We start from the raw sequence: 21,015 nt of genomic DNA, 5'->3' as shown, positions 1-21,015 counted from the left end.
GCCCTGGAGTCAGGAGTACCTGAGTTCAAATCCAGCCTCAGACACTTAATAATTATCTAGCTGTGTGGCCTTGGTCAAGCCATTTAACCCCATTTGCCTTGCAAAAAAAAACCCCCTAAAATAAAGTTTTTTATTTCATATTCTTCTATAATAGGATCTTCCTTTTGGGATTTTAGCCATTTTATCATTTAATCAATTCATTAGAAGAAGAAAATTCTAAATGTGTGTGTGTGTGTGTGTGTGTACATATTTAAAGCTAATCTTCACTTCCCATAATCCAACAATCTGGCTTTATATTTGAATAGCACTTTTTAGTTTTCAATGAATATTCATATATGTTATTTTATTTGTTCTTCATAACAATTCTGTTAGGTAGAAAAGTTAATATTATACCCATTATATAATGAGGAAACAGAAACTTATTCCATTTGAGTTAAAATGCTAAGTAACACCAACAGAAACAGCACACAAATCTTCTCCCTATTATGATACTGATCTTCCTAAAACCCAATGTCTCAGTTATCTAGGTTGGCCACACCAACTAAAATGAATTTACAGAATGTGTTTTGAGCAGAGTATCCAGTCACAAAGGCTTCAAATTAGCCACAAGTTGATAAGTAAGAAAGGAAACTTCTAGGAAAGTTAATGGAACATCCTGAAACATGAATCTATTGGTCATTGTAGTTATACTCCAAAGACAAAAACCAATGATATTTAATGCCAAACTGTTTTTAATTCTGTGTCGATCTGACTATAGCCTCACTTTACCCTAAATCCAATTTTTATAAACTGAAATATATAAAAGGAAGCTGAACTTATATAATACCTGTAATAACTCTAATTCTGGAGTGCAGATTCAACATGCCTTCTTCCTCTTGGCCAAAAATGAAGGGGAAGATCTACCAAGCCAAAATGTTACATATATTGATTGATCCAGCCACTGAATCAGTCACTTTTGCTTGCTTTTCTTTTTTCTTTTCCTTTGTTTTTATAAGGGAGGTAGGGGGGAATAGGGGAACATTTTCCTGTTTCCAGAAATGGAAAACAAAAGATATCCACAAAACTTTTTAAATAAAAATGAATGAAAATCATTTATAAAATGCTTACTATGTATCAAAGGGTCCAAATACAAATTTATAGTAGGAATACATATCTAGTGTTCATAATGTACTTTAAGGTTTGCAAAGGACTGAATGTGTTAAGTCCATGAAGTAGGTGTGATTATTATTCCCATTTTGCATAGAGGGAATCAGAGGCTTGTGTTGACTTCAAGATCCCTGAAGAATCAACCAGGATAGCTCCTGATTTCATAGACCCCATTCTCCAATGGAGGAGACAAGAAGAAGATGACAGCCAGGGAAGAGCGTTATCTTCTGGGAAGCCACCAAGACAGGAAATAGAACATGGGGAAATCCACAAATATGCCCTTTCTAGGGGTACAGGTAGCTTTGATTTGGCTACTGTTCTCAGAACAAGAGGTAGAAAGGGAGAGGAAAAGAAGATAATTATTTTAATTCAAGATACCAAATACTCATATAAAAGGGGGTGAACCAAGTCTTAATCAAATTGGGGTATTTCCTAAACAATAAAACACAACTGATTACATAAGAGTGTAGAACATTGTTAGCTAGAGATCAAACTGAAGAAGTTTCTCTATCATTCTGACCATTGAATGAATGTGAGATTTTCAACTCTTTCTGAAAGAGTCTAGAAATTTCCTAGTCAAGGATTTCAGTTGAGCAATCAGAGACTATGTCAATCAGTGGAGAACAAATCCACTAAGTCCAGATGAACAAAATACTCAGCTAAAATATCTAGTTCAGTAGCTGCCATGTGAAGGGAGTGAGAGAAAAGCACCAATTCCCCTTCCGCAACTCTCCAGGGAGATCCAAATGATCTTGGGAAGAGTGTGTGTGGGGGAGCAAAACATTGTTATTTTAAGTTAAAAAAAGTTACCTCCACCCCACCCCCTCAAAAACCAACAATTCACAGTAAATATTTTTAAATAGTAATCTTGAAGGATTATTTTTCAGTTTTATTTTTTATTTTAAAAAATCTAATTTATTTTATCATTATTTTGGGCAATTAAGAGTATACACAGAGGGCATGGGTATGGGTTGACTAAGATAGGATGATAGCTAAAAAATAAAATTAATAAATAAGAAAGTAGGACTGGAAGAAGAGGAAAGGGAGAGGTAGAAGGGGGTAAATTATCTCATATAAAAGAGGCAAGAAACTGGAGGATGAAATGGAGGAGGGGGTGGCAGACAACACTTGAATTTTACTCTCAATGGAACTGCTCAAAAAGGGAATAACATACACACTCAATTGGGTATAGTATCTTATTCTACCCAGAAGTAGGAAGGGAAGGGGACAAGAGAAGGGGACCAGGTTTTTCAGCTGGTTTTTTTTGGCTACTTGCAGTATTTCCTCCTTTAGGTGAGAATTCTAGAATTTGGCTACAATATTCCTTGGAATTTTTATTCTGGGGTCTCTTTCTGGAAGTGATTGGTGGATTCTTTCAAGGAGTATTTTGTCTTCTTGTTTTAGGATATTAGAGTAGCTTTCCACAATAATTTCATGAAAGATATTTTCCAAGCTCTTTATTTTTAATCAAGGCTTTCAAGTAGACCAATAATTTTTAAATTATCTCTTTTGGATTGATTTTCCAGGTCATTTGTTTTTCCTACATTATCTTCTATTTTTTCAGCCTTTTGATTTTATTTGATGGAAGTTTGGTGTCTCATAGAGATCTGATTCTAATTTTTAGGATTTTATTTTCTTTTGTTAACTTTTGAGTTGTTTTCTTCAGTCAACTTTTCATAATTATCCTGCATGGATATCATTTCTTTTTTTGCATTTCTTCCTCTTTTCTTTGATTTGTAAAATCCTTTTTGAAATTTGAGGCCAATTCATAAATCATTTGAGGCTTCATATGTAGGCAATTTGTTCATACTTTTCTTCTTCTGAGATGGCATTTTTATCATCCCTATCTGAAGAGTAGCTTTCTATGGTTAGCACTCTTTTTGCTTTTTTTTGCTTATTTTGTCAGTTGAGCTCTGCTCCTGGGATACAGAGAATAAAGACCCAAGCTTTTTGTTCTGGGGCCAGGATCTCATCACTGGCTTATTGCTTGCCAAGGTGTTGCCTATGCAGTGGTTTGTTCCCATCTCAATCCCATCTGTTGCCCCAGTACTCCCAGGGCTCTGGCTTTGTCTGGGTTGGGACCCTTCCTGTCTGCCTGCTGACTGAAGAGACAGTCTTTTCCTGAAGACCCTCCATGATATCTTGAGTTGAGAACTTGTAGAACTGTAGCTTTAACGACTGTGTAGAGGCTTCATTTAAAGTTGTGTTGGGAAAAGCTCCAGGGGCAGGCTAGCTTTGAGACCCATCTTGGCTCTGTCCCAGAAGACAGTAATCATAACTGTGAAAAAACTTTTTGCAGCAAGTTCCTCTGATAAAGGCCTTGTATCTCAAAAATATAGAAAACTGATTCAAATTTATAAGACTACAAGTCACTCCCCAACTAATAAATGATCAAAGGATATGAACAGGCAGTTTTCAGAAAAAGAAATCAAAGATATCTATAGTCACAAGAAAAAAAAATGCTCTCAATCACTATTGATTAGAGAAATGCAAATTAAAATGACTCTGAGGTACTACCTCAAACCTTTTAAATGGGATAATATAACTGAAAAGGAAAATGATAAATGGAAGGAATGTGGGAAAATTGGGACACTAAAGCAGTGTTGATAGAGTTGTGAACCAATTCAACCATTCTGGAGAACAATCTGGAACTATAGCTAAATAATTATAAGAGTTTGCAAACCCCTTGACACAGCAATACAACAACTAAGTTTGTTTTCTAAAGAGAAATAAAAAATTAAAGGAAAAGGACCCATGTATACAGAAGTATTTATAGTAGCTTTTTGTGGTAGCAAAGAATTGGTAATTGGGGGAATATCCATCAACTGGGAAATGTGGAACAAGTATTTGTGAAGGAATATTGTATTTTAAAATATTGTATTTTAAAAAAGTGAAAATCAGGGAAAACCTGGAAAGACTTACATGATCTTATGCAAAAGTGAAATGGGCAAAATCAGGAGAACATTATACGGAGTATTAGCAATACTGTACAATGATCCACTGAGATTTACTTAGCTCTTCTCAGAAATACAAACATCCAAGACAACACTGAAGGACTTATGATGAAAAATGTTATCTACCTCTAGAGAAAGAACTGATGGAGTCTGAATATGAATTGAAGTATGCTGTTTTACTTTACTTTTCTTGAATTTTTGTGTGTCTTTTGGTCTGTGTTTTCTTTCATAACCTGAAAAATATGGAAATGACTACACATGTATCATCTATATTGAATTGCTTAATGGGGGTGGGAAGGGCAAGAATTTGGAATTTAAAAAATTGTTAAATGTTAAAAATTGTTTTTACATGTAATTGGGAAAATATTTCAAAAAAAAATCTCATTTTAGGAGGTAGTCTAAATTTGGACCAATATGGAGGCCAGATGTTCTAAAAATGTTTATGAATTGGCCAGAAGGATTGTACATCCTTAAATTAGCAGCATGTCCCAATTGGGAGCATTTGGCTTTAAAGTAAAGAAGGTAGCTCTTGAGACTGATTTAAAAACTAGGGTTTGTTCAAAGAGGCAGTGTGAGATAATGGAGGGGGCACAGAACTGGGCATCATGAGTCCTGAGTTCTAAGCCTGCCATTTCCACTTACTAATGTTCATCCAGGAGTAAGTCATTGACCTCCCTGAGCCTCAGTTTCCTTATCTGTAAAATGAGGATAATAGCTTACTGGCTTGTTTTGATAAATAAATCAGAGTGAATAGACCCTAAAGCACTCCATAAATGCCAGTTGATATGAATATTCAACCCCAGAGGATTGATGAGGCCCTCTCCAAAGGAACCCCCTTGAACCCATTCCCATGGCATTATCCTTTCTGACTCTTCTGTTGCATAGTTTGAGCAGATCAAGGAAAATTTGAAGACTGGCTTCAGGTTGGTGGTGAAGGAAAAAAATATCAGTTGGTCAGAAAAGGAAAATTTGAAATTTGGACCGGGAAGAGACTGATACCCAGTCAAAGTGAGGGACAAGTTACAAGATGAAAAGGATCGATGGGAAAAATGACTTGAAAAAGCAACTTCAGATAGTCTCTAATTTGGATACTGAGAGACAAGATAGAGACTAAAGTGAAGTCATAGAATTTAGAGCTGAAAGGAGCCCTCTGGACCCCTTGGGATCCAACAGCTTTTAAAGAAAGAGAGGAGCAGAAAACTTCCTCAAGGTCACAGAAGATGATGAGGATGATGTTGACAGTTAACATTTATAAAACAGTTACTATGCTGCAGGCAATGTACTGAGTGCTTTACAATTATGATTAAGCCTGTTTTGCAGATGGGGAAACTGAGGCAAACAGGGTGTAAGCAACTTGCTCAGGGTCAAACAACCATTAAACGTCTCGGATCTGAACTCAGCTCTTCCTGACGCTCCAGAAACAGTAGAAGACAAGGCCTTCTGTTCCCAAATTCACTGCCACAGTCCTTAGAAGTCAGAAAAGGCCTGTAGCCTCCCCCATCCCCCTACCCACCCTTCAATCAAACTGCCCAAGAGCCTGCTCCAGGCTGCCGACCTTACTATGTGAGGGAGAGGACCAGAGAGCCACTGAGACCTGCTAGAGGGCCCAGGGAGGCCCCTCTCTGAAGCAGGCCTGGGCCGGAGGCCCTGAGCACCTGTCCGTCATCCACCTAGGTTGGCAGGACGGAAACAAGCTGGGATCCGGGGGAATGCAAAGTGGAATGTGGGGGCTGGCGGGGTGAAGCGGCAGAGAGAGAGAGACACAGAGGCAAAGACAGAGAAAGAGAGAGGAGAGACAGACAGAGAGAGAGAGAGAGAGAGAGACAGAGACAGAGACAGAGACAGAGGCAAAGACAGAGAAAGGAGAGACAGACAGAGAGAGAGAGACAGAGAGAGAGGAGAGACAGAGATAGAGAGAGAGAGAGAGAGAGAGAGAGAGAGAGGAGAGACAGAGATAGAGAGACAGACAGAGAGAGACAGACAGAGAGAGAGACAGACAGAGAGAGAGAGACAGAAACAGAGACAGAGAGAAAGAGAGAGACAGAGACAGAGAGAGAGAGGGGAGAGAGAGACACAGAGGCAAAGACAGAGAGAGGAGAGACAGACAGAGGAAGCGGCAGAGAGAGAGAGACACAGAGGCAAAGACAGAGAAAGAGAGAGGAGAGACAGACAGAGAGAGAGAGAGAGGCAAAGACAGAGAAAGAGAGAGGAGAGACAGACAGAGAGAGAGAGACAGAGAGAGAGAGACAGAGAGAGAGAGAGAGAGAGAGAGACACAGAGGCAAAGACAGAGAGAGAGAGAGAGAGAGAGAGAGACACACAGAGAGAGTGAGAGAGAGAGACAGAGGGACAGAAAGCCGGCGCCAGACAGAGAGCCGGGCGGGCGGGCCAGGCCGCCCCTCTGCCCACTCTCCTCAGGACCGGCCCGGCAGCGCCCGTCAGTCTGCGGAGACCCGGGCCGGCCCGGGCGCCTGTGCGCAGGGGCGCCTGTGCGCATGTGCGGCCGCCGGAGCGCCGGCCCAGCGCCGGCCCGGCCCCGGCCCCCCCGCGCGTCACGCCGCGGCGCGCATGCGCCCTCGGCACGCGCCCTCGCCGCCCGGGGCTCTGCCCGCAGCCCGGAGCCGCGGAGACACAAACACTCGCACGTGCGCCCCCGCCCCTCCCCGCGCACGCGCCCGGGGCCCCCGCCAGCGGCCTCCCCTCCCCCCCGGCTCCCCCGGATCGGCGGCTCCTGCGGCTGCAGCCCGGGGCCGCGCAGACCCGGCCAGAGGCGGCGGCGGCGGCGGCGGCGAGACAGCGGCGGCGGGTGAGGAGGCGGCTCGGAGCGCGGCGGGTGGGGGGCGATGCCGGCCCCGGCCCCGGCCCCGGCCCCGGCCCAGCTCGGCCTCTGAGGCGCCGCCGGGCCGCCGCTCCCCGCCCGAGGCGGCGGCTGTGGGGGGCGCGGCCGCAGCCCCTCCCGAGCCCCCACCCCGGGGGGACGGGCCCGGGACCCCCCGCTCCCCCGCAGCGCTCTCCCCCGCAGCACCCTGGAGAGCTCCTGGGAGCCGGCCGTAGCAGAGGGCGCGGGGGGCGCCCCCAGACTCTGAGGAGGGGCCGCAGCTTTCTCTTCGCCCCTCCCCCGCCGGAGCAGCCTGGTCCCGGCGCCCCCCCCCCCGCCCCGGGGCCGCTTCCCCGTGGCCAGCCCCGGGCCACTATGCGCCCCCCGCTCGCCGCCCCCCTCCCGGCCGAGCACTCCCCGGTGCCCCCTCCTCCAGGCCTCCCACTGTGACACCCCCGAGCCCACCGGTGACACTATGCAACCCCGGAGGGGGCGCCGAGGCACCTGGCTCCTGCCCCTGTCCCTGTTCCTGTCCAGCCTTGGGGTGGCCAGAGCCGGGCGCCCCCTTCTCGGCTGCCCTGCCACCTGCCTTTGTGCCAGCAACATCCTCAGCTGCACCAAACGGGGGCTGGTGAACGTGCCACAGTCTCTGCCGCGCTACACGGCGCAGCTGGACCTGAGCCACAACAACCTGACCCAGCTGCGAGCGCAATGGACCTCCGTCCGCTTGACCCATCTTCACTCCTTGTTCCTCAGCCATAACTACTTGCACTTCATCTCCACGGAGGCCTTCTCCCCGGTGCCCAGGCTGCGCTACCTGGACCTCTCCTCCAATCACTTGCGGACCCTGGAGGAGTTCCTGTTCAGTGAACTTCAGGAGCTGGAGGTGTTGTTATTGTACAACAACCGGATCGTGGAGGTGGATCGGAGCGCCTTCGATGACATGACCCGCCTACAGAAACTCTATTTGAGCCAGAACCAGATTACTCGCTTTCCTGTAGAACTGGTCAAGGATCAATCCAAGCTGCCCCGACTGACCCTCCTGGATCTATCTTCTAATAAACTGAAGATGTTACCCACCTCGGATCTGAAAGATCTGCCAGCCTGGATGAAAAATGGACTGTACCTGCATAACAACTCCCTCACCTGTACCTGCCAGATATATGAGCTCTTCACCCGCTGGCAAAACCGCCAGCTGAGCTCCGTGGTGGACTTCCAGGAGGATCTGTACTGTTTAGAATCCAAGAAGACTTTCAGCGTCTTCAACGTGAGCAGCACCCTCAACTGCCCGGAGGTCAAGGAGAATGCGCTCGAAGCCCACCTGGGTGACACTTTGATCATTCGCTGCGACACCAAGTATCAGGAGATGACCAGGGAATGGGTGACGCCAAACAACGAAAGGGTTCAGAAGGAGGTGGTCAACTCCTCAGTGAAGGTGTTGGATGACGGTAGCCTTCAGTTAAAGCAAATCCGGGTTGAGGACCAGGGACTGTACACCTGCTATGCGGTGGGGGAGGTGTTCAACGAAACGCTCTCTGTGGAGCTCAAGGTCCACAACTTCACCCAGCACGGGCCTCATGACACTCTCAACACGGCCTATACCACGCTGGTGGGCTGCATCCTCAGTGTGGTCCTGGTCCTGATCTATCTGTACCTCACCCCGTGCCGCTGCTGGTGTCGCCCTGGGGAGAGACCCACAAGCCATCAGGGAGACAGCCTCAGCTCTTCCATGCTTAGCACCACCCCAAACCATGATCCGATGGCTGGTGGCGGTGGCAAGGACAGTGGCTTTGACCGTCGAGTGGCCTTCCTGGAACCTACGGGACCCGGGCAGGGCCAAAATGGCAAACTAAAGCCTGGCAACACCCTCCCTGTACCCGAGGGTCCCAAAGGCCAGAGGAAAATGTCTGATCCAGAATCAGTCAGCTCAGTCTTCTCTGATACACCCATTGTGGTGTGAGTAGGGTGGGGTTGATGGGAAGATCCCCTGAAAAGAGGTAATGGTAACCTCCAAAGGATGAAAGGGGGAAGAAGAGGGCTGCCTGAGGGTCTTGGTTTCCCCCTGTGTTGTTGCACAGATGCAACAACAGGCAAGAAGCCCCATCCCTGGGTGCAGAAGATTTTCAAATATGGATCTGTAACTCTCAGGAAATGCTGCACCCCTATCCAAAGTTCTAGCAAGTTCAGCTGATGATGAAGGAACATGTCTAAGACAGGTGGGTCCAGTGGCAAATAGATTCTCTAAGCATTAACCACATCATCTTTGGCCCCATAAGAGAGTGGTCATTGTCCAAACATTTGAAAGAAAAAAGGGATTTTTTTTTTCAATGTGTTCTTCCACCTCTACCCAGGGATTTGGGGTGGGTCTTAAATGGGAGCAGATTTGGACAGTTAACCTAATTCTAGTAGCTTCATCTACAGGTAGATCCTCTTTGATTAGAAACCTACATCTCATAGACAGAAGAGTTGAAAACCTTCCCCTGAATCAAGAATGTTCCCCAAAACTGTTCTGAAACTTTTCCATCTTCCTCTTTCCCAAGAAGAGAATAATCACAGAAGCAATTAACCAGCATGATCTTATGGTAAACTGATAGATGGGTGTTTGGGTGAAGGGAAGGGTAATCTTAACATGAAGCTTCCTCGAATTGGCAAGGTTTCCTTCTCAGGTCTAGGTTAATGGGCTCTGAAAATTCAGGGCAGTGATCTTAAGTCATTTTCCTCACCTGCTGCGAGGGTAGAGTAAGACAAAGCTTGAGAGGAATGCCTTGTCCTAAAATAGCCTGGGGAATGGATGGGCTTAAAGTCTACACTTGCTCCAACTTGCAAGCAATCCTACTGCAGGTCAGATAAGTTGAATAAAACCCAAGAGGGAAGCTGATGCTGCCACCTTTGCCCTTACTTAAGTCTCTCCCACCTAAAGGTGGTTGAACTTCCTGACCAACCACGGGTGTGGGGGGGTGGGGTGGACAGCAAATAGTCCTTCCTTCTAGGGTGGAGACCAGCTTGGACCCTGTAGCTCCTCTCTCTCATATATATATATATATATGTGTGTGTGTGTGTATGTATACATATATATATATATATATATATATGTATGTATACACAGTAGTTTTTCCAATGGCATTTAAGAACCACAGTCTTGGCAAGGTTATTCTGAGCGACTGAGGTCAGGCTACACAGAGGTTGGAGATGGGGAAGAATAGATCTATTTTCCTCTGCATTTTTCCAGCTGCTCCTTCCCCTCCTATGTTGGCCCTGTTTTCTCTCCAGTTGGCTCTGGAACCAGGAATGCTCTCTTCAGGCATTTGAACCACTTTCTGTCCCAAGGAGGAGGCATTCCTAACTTGGCATCTCCTAGGGGAATTAAAGGATCAGAGATTCAGTTCTGAAAAGAGACCTTAGAGTTCATCTAGTATCATTCCATCATTTTACAGTCGGAAACAAGTTTTAGGAAGTTCAGTGAGTTGGACGGGGTCACACATATAGGGGTGAAGGTTGCCAGTTACTTGTACAAGGGATCTAGTGCTTGAAATGCTGCCCCCATCCATCCTTGGGCTCTTTGGACTGCTTTCCACCTGTTATCAGCAGTTTATACAGTAGAGAGATGCAGCATTTCCCCATTATTTACATCTTATAGGTATGCATGCACACCAGCATTTTGGCCTTGACCTAGCCAGTGTGTCTCCTTTGATTTCTTCCAGTACCCACAGAGTTATCCTCACATTCACACAGCTTTAAAAATATACTGTGTTCTAGCAAAGGCATTCTGATGATCCTGCAAAATCAGTATAAAGCCATGTGAACTTTCCCCTCCTGGAGTTTCTGGAGCTTCACCCCTTTCCTAAGAGGCATTGCAGCACAGTGGGGAACAACCTGAACTTGGAATTTGAATTAGACACTAGCTGTACAATCTTGGACAAGTCACTTTGCTTCTCTGTCTTTCCTCATTTGTAGACAGGGGAATAACACCCACCTCACAGGGTTGTTGTGAGGCTCATATGAGATCATCTATGTAAAGTGCTTTGCAAACCTAAAGCACTGTATAAGTGTGAGCTAGTAGTAGTAGTCTATGATCACCACACCCTGTGACTTTCCTACACTTGCTGGGGTTTTGAGGGAATTTGGAGCTGGGTCCTCGGTTCCTTGGAAATTTCACTTTGATCTAAGATATTCTTTAGACAGCAGCCATGAGATTCCAAAGTGGCATTTGTCTTGGCAGTTTGTTGGTCAAGGCTCAGAGTATGAGGGAGTGTCAGCAAACCACTAGTTAAGTGATAAAACTGGGGACTCATGTCATCAGCCAGGGAGAGGAGGAAAGACTAAAAACTGAAATTCCAGTACCTGGTGGTCTTCCAAAGGCCTTAAGGGACATTGCTTTCCTAGAGTTAAGAACTGGGAACTTGGCTGTTTAACTTTTTGAGGTCAAACTCTCTCTGAGATTCTGAGAATCTTCAGAAAGATCATGAAATGGATTCTGAGGGTGTTCCCAGCGACTTGGGCCTCTGGCTAGTTAACTGGCCAACCAACTGACTCCCTGCAAAATGAAGAAAGCCCCTGTTCCTCCAAGATTTGCTAATGAAATACACTTCTGATAAGCAGACCCTACCCTGATTCCTGTTGATAGATCCCCTCCTCCCTCAATGGCTTCCTGCCTGGGGAATTGAGTCTTTACCATTATAGGGTTTCCTGGTGTCCTGTGAAGAGAACCATCAGGGCATTGGTAGAAAGAAGGCTAATGGGACAGAAAAAAATCTTGGAAGCCGGTGTCCCTGAAGACTGGTTATGACGTGGCTGCACAATCTGTGTTTATGTGTAATCTTTTTTTTCTTTACTTGTATTGTGGGGTTCTGATAAAGAGGGGCTGCCTTCCACCCTGCCCAGGCAGGTCGCTGAAAGCATATTGCATCTGACTTGGTGTATGTTCCTGTCCTTCCCCTCCCCCACCAGCCCTTGTCCCCTTGCTGGCAAAGCAAATGGGGCTCTTTGTGTCCAGGTTCCCTCTCCTCCCACTTGTGTACAGCCAGGCTGGCAGACCCCACAGCCTCCTGACTCCACCATCTGTCTGAGCCTCTGCTCCAAAGAATAGACAGTGATCATTAAACCAGGCATGAGTCTGCTCCATGTTGGTTGTGACTGATTTATTTCTCTAGTAGCTGTGTCAGCTGGGAGTAGGGCCCACTGCTCTCCATGGGGAAGAGGGATGGTTGATACTAGGGCAGGATGCAGGGCCTGGGCATGAACCTGGGCTCCGATAAATAGCCAATTCTGGCAACTGAGAATTTCATAACCAATGACCTTCAGAGACAGCCGACCTGTTTCAGTGGCCTGAATCACTGCTCTGCCGTCTCCTCAGCCCCCGCCGCACCTGTCTGTGAGGTTGGCTGCCTTCTGACGCAGTCTAGCCTGGGCCCGGAAGTCACTGGCTCAGGCAACAGGCCCAACTCTGTTATCCATTAGCTACTAGGAAAACCATTTGGATTGCATTAAATAATGCCAGGCCATGGGGAAGTTGACTCATTTTCAAAACACTTTACTTTCTATTACCTTAGACCATAGGACTTCCATGGGATAGGCTGGTGATGATGTGCTGAACATTGCCTAGGACAGTTAACAGTCCCCACCTTTTTGAGCATCTATGTTCTGTTAGAAACCAGATTAGATCCCCCCCCCAACTGAACACTTTCTCTGGCCACTCCTAGCTGTATGTCCTCCCCAAAGGAGGATACAAGGAGGGAAACAGTTAGGAATGAGTTAGGAAGTCTGGAAGCGCTTTCACCCAAGGGACCATGAGAGGCTAGCTATAGGGATGTCTGCATCTGGCTTAGCTTCATCCTGGGGCCGGGCCTGGCATCCCCCTTACACAGCCCTAAGGGGAAGGGGAGCCCTAGCCCTTGGTCTTTGCCCATAGTTTCCCCAGATCCTGGCTGGTCCTTCTCATTCTGCTTATTCGATCCAGTGCTGCTGTGTCTTTGGCTCCTGTTATTTAGCACTGCTGGGGAGCCATCCAAGAGCTGCCTCACCTCCGAATGCAGGAAAAGGGGAAGTGTTCTGGGAGCCTCCCAGCCAGAAATCTGCTCTCCTCTCTTGATCTATGAACTCCTCCTTCCCTCTTTGCAACTACAGTCCCTTTATTGCTTATCTTGTTTCCCAGGAAACCAACAGGAGAGCCTCGCTCCCCCCCCCCCCAACAATGCAGAGAAGGCTTGGGCCTCAGCAGCAGGACTGGCAGCTCTGCTCTGGTCAGCCGCTCTTGAGCCGGTGCCCAACTCTCGCTCTCCGGGGTACTGAGAGGAAAGCTAAATCATCGGCCAGAGTCAAGCCTCTTCATCATTCCTATGTCAGATGAAAAAGGTCAAGAGCCTGAGAGACAGCTAAGACCCTCTGCTCACCCCCACCGCCTTTGGCTCTCTGTTGCCAGAGAGAATTTGCCTTTTCAAAAAGCAAGCCAATGTTGAACCTGGAAATTCTAAGTGATTCATTCCAATCCAGCAAGCATTTATGAAGGGCTTACTGAATGTGGCAACAACAGGGAACAAGTCCCTGCCCTAAAGGAGTTTATAGTGTGCTGAAGGGATGGAACAAATCCAACAGACAGAGGTGGGAGAAGTCACCTCTGCCTAAAATGGATGGGGGGCTCCTGGAAGATGCTGCATCCAGTGGGCTCCTGCCACTTCTTCCTCAACTCCACTGCTGCCCCCGCCCCAGTGATGTTGATCCAACAGGAGCTTTCGTGTGTAGCCCAATCAGCCTGTGACCTAAGGTCCCCTTCCACCACTAGGTTAGCTTTTTTGTGTCTAGAGGACCAGGGTACCACTCACCCTTATTTGATGAAAGAAATCATGAGATCCCTAGATTCAGCCAGATACTCTAAAGTAGGTGGCATCCAAAGAGGGAGAAAAAAAGCATTTTTGACTGAGGCAACTAGATGAATGGAATCTTGATCTCTAGTCTTTGAGATGAATTTGGGGGCTCCCTGGCTGGTGTGCACCACCCACTCTCTGAGCACTCTCCCTTGACTCTGGCCTCCTCTCAAAAACGAGCCTGGTCCCTGTGGGCTGTCCAAACCAAACAAGCCTCCAGCATGGGCCCACTCAGCTGAATACCAGCTCATATCTTCTGTCCCATGCTGGCAGGGACGGCACTGCCCCAAATGCCTAACCAGAGTTTCATTCCTGGATCCTGGGACAAAGAGAAACAATTAGGATGAGAAATGAATACTTCGGTCTCCGTGCTGCTGTTGTTGCTCCTGCCCCTTTGCTTCTAACCCTGGCAGACTTACTGGCTATTCTCGGACAAATGGAATGGAAATTATTCTTTCCCTAATGCAAATGGAACTGCTTTCATGGCTTCTTCCTCCCTTTTGATTTCAATAGAAAGCTTTGGGGAAGAATGGAATTGTGATCCCAATTCCAACAGCCTGAGGCTAGCAAAAATGAAACAACCTAACAAAGAAGTTTTAGGTCCCTGGGTAGGAAAGGCCCAACCTGCAAAGGGTGATGTGGACCTTCAGGAGACACCCATGACCACCATAAACACTCAACTGGACAGGAGGAGAAAGATCAAATACCACCACTTGTCGTGTGTCTAGTGCTTTATCCAGTTTAAAGTGCTTTCATCTCCGTTACAGTAGCTTGTAGGCTTACAGCATTTACAAGTGAAGCGCTTTCACAGCCATTATCTGATCCGAACCTCACAACCACCCTATGAGGTAGGTAGTAACAAGATAGCAACCCAATGCAGATTCCAGTTAAGTGACTCACCCAAGGTCACACAGTAAGTGGCAGCTTCAGAACTTCACTACATCTGCCTCCCTCCCCGCAAGTTAATCTTGCGATACCCTTCGAGGTAGATGAACCCAAGTAGCTCCTTTCAGCACCTGCCCGGGGCTCCTGATTTGGGGGGTCGCTTCCCACCAGAGGATACAAATCAGACATGCAGAATCCTGAGCTTTTGGGGGGGGTCTCAGAAAGGCCAGGGCCATGGTATTCGGATGCCAGGCTGGGCTAGACACTTTCACTGTTATTCCCCAGACCTTGTCTATGGGTCTAACAGTCCTTCTAGAACACCAGGACTCTCTCCTCCCACTCAGAAAGGAAAGGCTCCTCAATGAAAGGCTAGATGAGACTCCCACCAGCTACCATCCTGGGGGGAGGGGGAGGGCCGCCTGACTCAGCCTTCAAAGTGCTTAGAGATCTGGAACTGAAAGGCACCAGCACCGTGTCAGCTAATGATTATTATTAATTCTGAACAGGCCTCGGCACAGCTGTCTCAGGGAGGGGGCCTGGATCTCCCACATTGAGGTTTCAAAAAGAAGCTATGTGGAATCTGTGCATAGGAGGGGAAAGGGGAGGGGGAGAGTGAAAATCAAAGAAAAGGGATGGGACGGACCAGGAACAAGCTGGGAGGTCAGGGAGCAGAGGAAGCCTTCCTGGTCAGACAGCAGAGTGGAGAAGACCAGGCTGCTGTGGCCTCTGATGGTCCAGAGGATGGGACCTGGGGGGACCAATTCCCATTCTCTTCCAATTCCCAGTTCAAGGAGAAGCTACTGGTTGAGAGATCAACCAAGCCAGGAGGGCTGCAGAGGCAAGTCTCTTAATCTGGGATTGAATTAAACTGTGCTGTCTCAAAAAAATCTAAATTTTATACATCTATTATCCTTAATATTTACTTTGAACCTAATTATGGGTTTATTCTACAGTTTCAGTGTCTACACAAATTTGTGCAAATGACATGCAAGGTTTCTTGAAATCCAAGCACTCCAACTTAAAAAAAAAAAGCCCCGATTGCTAGCAGCCCACCCAAGCCACATCCCAGGGGCAAGGTCAAGGGGAGAGTGGTCAGCCCCGGGCCCCTGGCCCCAGCTCCCCTCCATAAAGCCAAGCATCCCAGATGGAGAAGCAGGAGAGGAGGGTGGAGGAGAGAGCTACAAACAGCCGGCAGCTTCTGCCATCCCAGCTGGAGGGACAGAGCCCTGGCTCGGAGGGCTAATGGGGGTCCAGCTGCTGTGGCTGGATGGGAAGCCAGGTGGAAAGGGGGGGAGGGGGAGGAAACTCCTGCCAAGGAAGAGGGCTCCCTCTGGTGATCTACTGCCCACATTACAGTCAGCCAGTCAGATTGGCCTTCCATCATCCTGGTGTGTCCCTGGCCCTGCGGGGCCCTGAGACAACAGAGGGCTGGAAGATGCCGGAAGGCCATGGCAGCCGGGCCATCCTCTTGCAGAACAGAAATGGCTTCTCCCCATCTAGGGCCGGGAATAGACATCAGCTGGCACAGCCCACGCACACTGCCGGCTGGCTGTCAACACACCCGCCTGCCCGCCACCCCCTCACCACCTGGGAGGTTACAGCACCCCAGGCAAGCCGAGACTTTATGGAGCCCCACTGTGTGGCTCTCAGGTCAGGCCTGTTTGGCCATCCAGCATCTCCATCCTCACACCAGGTACGGGGCAGAAAAGGGTGGTGCCCAGGATGGGGGAAAGGAAATGGGGCTGGACAACTGGGGCCCGAGTGGCAACACTTTGCCAAGACCCCCACCCCCTTCCCCCTAGCAACCATTCTGCTCCAATACAGACTTTAAAGAACAAGGCTTGCCTTTGTGCTCAGCACAACTAAGGGTTCCCCCATAAATATCCAGTTTAGAAAGGCTACAGGGGGCGGACCCCCTCCCCCCTGCTCTGTCCCTTGTTCTTCTGCCCAGATGAGCCTGCTCTGTCCCTTCAAATGCCAGGGACAATGACCTCCCATCCCAGAGGGAGATCTTGGAGACCATTCCATCCTTCCTCTCACCTTGCCCAGGCACCATCTCAGGCCCAGGGCACTCACCAGGCAATATTTAAGAACTTCATCCCAAAGCCCATTGATGCATTGTTACCAGAAGGCTGGGCTCTGGCTGGGTCCCATCCCCATCCTTAACTCCAGCCCTTCCTCACTATCCTGAGGTCCCTCCCTCCTTGGAGTCTCTTCTGAAATGGACTTCCCAAAGTCCTGCCCTCCTGCCCTACTCTGGGACTCAATCCCCCTTGGCGAAGAATGACTAATAAGATCGGGAAAGAGGACCAGAGTTTGTGGGTTGGGTGAGAAGATTCTGTTGAGAGTAGTCTACCCCTTGACTCCTGGCACCAAGTTCAGTTAACCAGGACCCTGTGCCACAAGATACAATGTGATGAGAGATGGGTCTAAGGAAGGATAGAGAATGAGGAGAGGAAGAGCAAAGGATATGCTGAATCAAGGGCTGCCCTACCACACTTTTTAGTTGAACCCTCACATACACCTGCAGGCCCTGGCCCTGACTAGGGTCAATCCAACCTCTCCCTGACTCTCAAGGGACTTTGCCAAAGTGAGAACCTAAACCCTAAAAAGGACAAAAGGAAAGGATTGGGGTGGCTAGGTGGCACAGTGGATAGAGCACCGGCCCTGAAGTCAGGAGTACCTGGGTTCAAATCCGGTCTCAGACACTTAATAATTACCTAGCTGTGTGGATTTGGGCAAGCCACTTAACCTCATTGCCTTGCAAAAAACTAAAAAAAAAAACAACCCTAAAAAAAGAGGAAAGGATTGAGATGCTGGAGCCGTCACGCTTTCCTGGGGACTCTACTTAAGGGGAAAGAGAAAACCCTGCAAGCCCCTAGCCCCAGCCTGTATGGCCCATCCTGAAGACAGTGCTCAGTCCTTGAGTCCCAACAAATCCTGAGTTCTCAGAGACAGCAGGCTGTGGAAGGGCATGGCTGAGTTTCTCCATCTTCCCCTCCTCACCCCAAAGTGCTAAAGTGACTCTAGTGCATCCCTGTCTGGTTTCCAGGACACCTGGAATGGGCCCCAGCCTGACCTGCTCCCTTGCTGCCTATAAAGCTGGCCCTGGCCCTGAGAAGAGGCCCCCCATACACATTCTTCTCTTCCCCTGAAGGCAGTCCAAAAATAAATGTAAAGAATGACCACCCTAGGTCAGCCCCATTATCCAGGCTGGTCTCTAGGACAAGAGCACCGAGGGATGTGTCAGAAGAGGGTAGATATCCTCCTCAGCTTAGGAGCTGAATAGAAACTTAGAGCTAGTCTGACACAATGCCTCATTCTCTGTGTGCGAAAGGGGAGGTGCTCACCGGAACCTGAAAGCTGATCCAAAGTAGCCCAGATGGTTTTCTGTCAGAGCTGGAACAGAGAGTGAGTCTTCTGACTCCTAGACCACTCTGTCTCTGGTAGATTAGAATATGCATCCATCCCTAGCTTCCTTTCATAACCAAATAAAACCCTCACCCCTCAATAAAATACATTAACTACTGAGGAACCCAAGCTCTTCACAATGCCCTGACCTCTTCCACCCAGTTCTAATATTATTCTATTCCTGGACGTTTCCGACACCACCCAATGGCAACTCGGGTTTCTAAAATGCCAGATTGTCTCAATGAGCTGGGGCAATAATATAGGAAAAGTCACAGAAGAGGAAAGCAACTGCCCTACTCTGGAGGCCAGGAAGCTAAGGGGAAAAAGGGGGGGGGGGCGGAGAATCCAGGTAGGAGCTTGCAATCAGATTTGCATTTTCTTCTTTGGCAAATACGCACTGGAGATCTGATGCATGATCACCAGGGCTGGATAGATGGGTAGGAACAAACAGAGATACCATGCAGCCCCCTTGATCTGGGCCTGGAACCAGGCCGAGTACATGCCCAGGAGCACAGTGAGGGTGGCCATCAGGTAGACCGCCAGCCCGCATGTCAGGTGGTAGAGTTTGAGGCGAGCCACCCGAGTGACCCTGGCTGCCCGAGGGCAAAGAAGGCTAAGCCCACAAAAGGATTGCCCAAGGGTGGCCAGCAGGGTCAGAGCCCCCACGTAGCTGTGCCAGGACACGAGATGGGGCAGCTCGCTTCGGGTCCTGCTGGAGATGATGAAGGCCAGGCCCAGGAAAGCACACAGGATAGTCAGGGTCTGCCCTACCCAATGGAGTCGGATCCGGGCCTTTCGAGAGCAGAAGAAGAACGGGGAGTGGTCAGGAGAGAAGAGCAGGATGGCTTCGGCCATGCACAGGCAGAACTGCAAATACAAAGGAGGATATCTTAAGTGGCCCGGTCAGCCAAGAGGAGGGACAACAGAAGAATAAGGGGTCACCTAACCAAAGCCACAAACAGTGGAGAATTTGGGAGTGAGGGAGAGAATCTGGACTGCTGAACCCCACGGGTGGCCACCCACAGGGGGAGGAGGGAGAGGGCATAGCACTGTGCCTCTGAAGACTTTAGAAGTGGGAAAGGATCATCCCGAGGCCAGTTTTCAGTAACTCAAGAATCCAAATGTGACTCTAGATCCAAGGGGAAGGAAGTGAGAAATCTAGGGACACAAGCCATGGCAAAGAGGAGAAGACTGGAGTGAAGAGTTCCAACTCACCGCCAAGGCCATGAACACAGGGTGCCAAGAGAAGAGACCTGGAAATCAAAAACGAGCAGGATGAGGACCACTTTGCTCTGTTTCCCCAGGCCAGGGCTATCTTTCCATCCCAAGGGAGCCCCCCACTACATGTCCAGTCCAAATGCTGACCAAGAACACAGGCATCAGCCAGCCCTCTGAGTCCTTGTTGAGCCTCCTCAGCACCCCACCACCACCTCCCTCTATGGGGAACTCTGCCCTCCTTAGAGGCTGCCTTGGCACCAACACCCACTCCCCCCACGGTCGCTTTTCTGCAGGCGCTTCCACTCTCCCCTCCCACACTGCTGCCCTTCCCTCTCTGGCTCCTAAGACCCTTCCCCTGTGTGCTCGCCCTCGCTGACCGCGGTCCTCGGGGAAGTCCTCTCCAGCCTGGACCCATGGGACCCTGCCTCCTGGGCCCAGCACCCCGGCGCCCTCCAGGGACCCGACCCTCCAGCTTCCCCCAGCCCTGAGCCTCCGCTCCTCCTGGATTCCAGGCCCCGCCCCGCCCCCACTCGGGAACCCCAGAACCTCAGCGTCCAGCCCGCCCGGGCCCCGCACACAAGGGCCCGAGGCGAGCGGTGGCCGCCGGGCTGGAGGCCCCGGCCCCGGCCGCTCCTCCCCCGGACCCCCGGGCTCCGGACCTGCATGTTCCCGAGGAGGACCCTCCACCCCGGAGCCCCGCCCCGCGGGGAGCCCTGGCCCCGCCCCGGGCACCTCCTCGGCCCCGCCCCGCCCCTGCCTTCACCCCATTGGAAGACGGCCCCGCCTCTCTGGCCCCGCCCCCGCCGCTCTGGCCCCGGCCACGCCGCTCTCCGGCCCCGCCCCCGCCTCTCCGGCCCCGGCCCCGCCGCTCTCTGGCCCCGCCCCCGCCTCTCTCCGGCCCCGCCCCCGCCTTTCTCCGGCCCCGCCCCCGCCGCTCTGGCCCCGGCCCCGGCCCTGCCTCTCTCCGGCCCCGCCCCCGTCTCTCTGGCCCCGGCCCTGGCCCCGTCTCTCTGGCCCCGCCCCCGCCGCTCTGGCCCCGCCCCCGCCGCTCTGGCCCCGGCCCCGTCTCTCTCCGGCCCCGCCCCCGCCTTTCTCCGGCCCCGCCCCCGCCGCTCTGGCCCCGGCCCCGGCCCTGCCTCTCTCCGGCCCCGCCCCCGTCTCTCTGGCCCCGGCCCTGGCCCCGTCTCTCTGGCCCCGCCCCCGCCGCTCTGGCCCCGGCCCCGTCTCTCTCCGGCCCCGCCCCCGCCGCTCTGGCCCCGGCCCCGGCCCCGCCCCCGCAGCTCCGGCCCCGCCCCCGGCCCCGTCTCTCCGGCCCCGCCCCCGCCGCTCCGGCCCCGCCCCCGCCCCCGCCTCTCTGGCCCCGGCCCCGGCCCCGTCTCTCTCCGGCCCCGCCCCCGCCCGTCCCCCCGCAGACCCGGCTCCCTTCCATTCATTCCCCGGCCCCGCCCCGCCCCCTCGGTCTCCCCGGAGCCCCGCCCCTCATTCATTCCCCGGCCCCGCCCCGGCCCGCGCCCCGCCCCCCTGCCCCACCCGTACTCACTGGTCCCGGGCCGGGACAGCACGGTCAGGAAGAGGGTGAAGCCCAGCGCCACCAGGTGCGCCAGGACGCCGCTGCCGCAGCGCAGCCAGCGGGCCAGCCGGGGCGCCGGGGACGCGGCCGGGGCCGGGGCCGGGCCGGGCCCCGGGGCCGCGGGCGGCATGGCCGGGCTGCGGGGACCGGCTTC

The 21,015-nt window shown here is 50.7% G+C and overlaps 2 protein-coding genes across 4 annotated transcripts; one reads left to right on the top strand and one right to left on the bottom strand.

Annotated features, from left to right (window-relative positions):
• Nucleotides 1–7,043: 7,043 nt before the first annotated feature.
• AMIGO1 (adhesion molecule with Ig like domain 1) lies at nucleotides 7,044–13,037 on the top strand. Its single transcript, XM_074188347.1, has one exon. It carries the CDS (start codon nucleotides 7,393–7,395, stop codon nucleotides 8,875–8,877), a length of 1,485 nt encoding a protein of 494 aa, XP_074044448.1. The 5' UTR covers nucleotides 7,044–7,392; the 3' UTR covers nucleotides 8,878–13,037.
• CYB561D1 (cytochrome b561 family member D1) lies at nucleotides 11,432–20,905 on the bottom strand. 3 transcript variants are annotated; one of them, XM_074188348.1, is made up of 3 exons: nucleotides 20,832–20,905; nucleotides 19,289–19,326; nucleotides 11,432–18,940 (listed from the first exon to the last, which is right to left on the bottom strand). In XM_074188348.1, exons 2-3 carry the CDS (start codon nucleotides 19,298–19,300, stop codon nucleotides 18,437–18,439), a joined length of 516 nt encoding a protein of 171 aa, XP_074044449.1. In that variant the 5' UTR covers nucleotides 19,301–19,326; nucleotides 20,832–20,905; the 3' UTR covers nucleotides 11,432–18,436. The 3 variants fall into 3 exon arrangements, with proteins under 3 accessions (XP_074044449.1, XP_074044450.1, XP_074044451.1); XM_074188349.1 differs by lacking the exon at nucleotides 20,832–20,905 and adding an exon at nucleotides 19,951–19,983; XM_074188350.1 differs by lacking the exon at nucleotides 20,832–20,905 and adding an exon at nucleotides 19,669–19,762.
• Nucleotides 20,906–21,015: the final 110 nt, after the last annotated feature.

Source organism: Macrotis lagotis, chromosome 5, assembly GCF_037893015.1.
Source record: "Macrotis lagotis isolate mMagLag1 chromosome 5, bilby.v1.9.chrom.fasta, whole genome shotgun sequence".
In the NCBI taxonomy this organism is placed as follows: Eukaryota; Metazoa; Chordata; class Mammalia; order Peramelemorphia; family Peramelidae; genus Macrotis; species Macrotis lagotis.
The sequence above is the reverse complement of the archived record's forward strand: the minus strand, read 5'-3'. Positions and strand labels throughout refer to the sequence as shown.

What these genes read in the sequence shown, in the direction of transcription:
- AMIGO1 (XM_074188347.1), top strand. Translation starts at nt 7,393, where the DNA reads ATGCAACCCCGGAGGGGGCGCCGAGGCACCTGGCTCCTGCCCCTGTCC.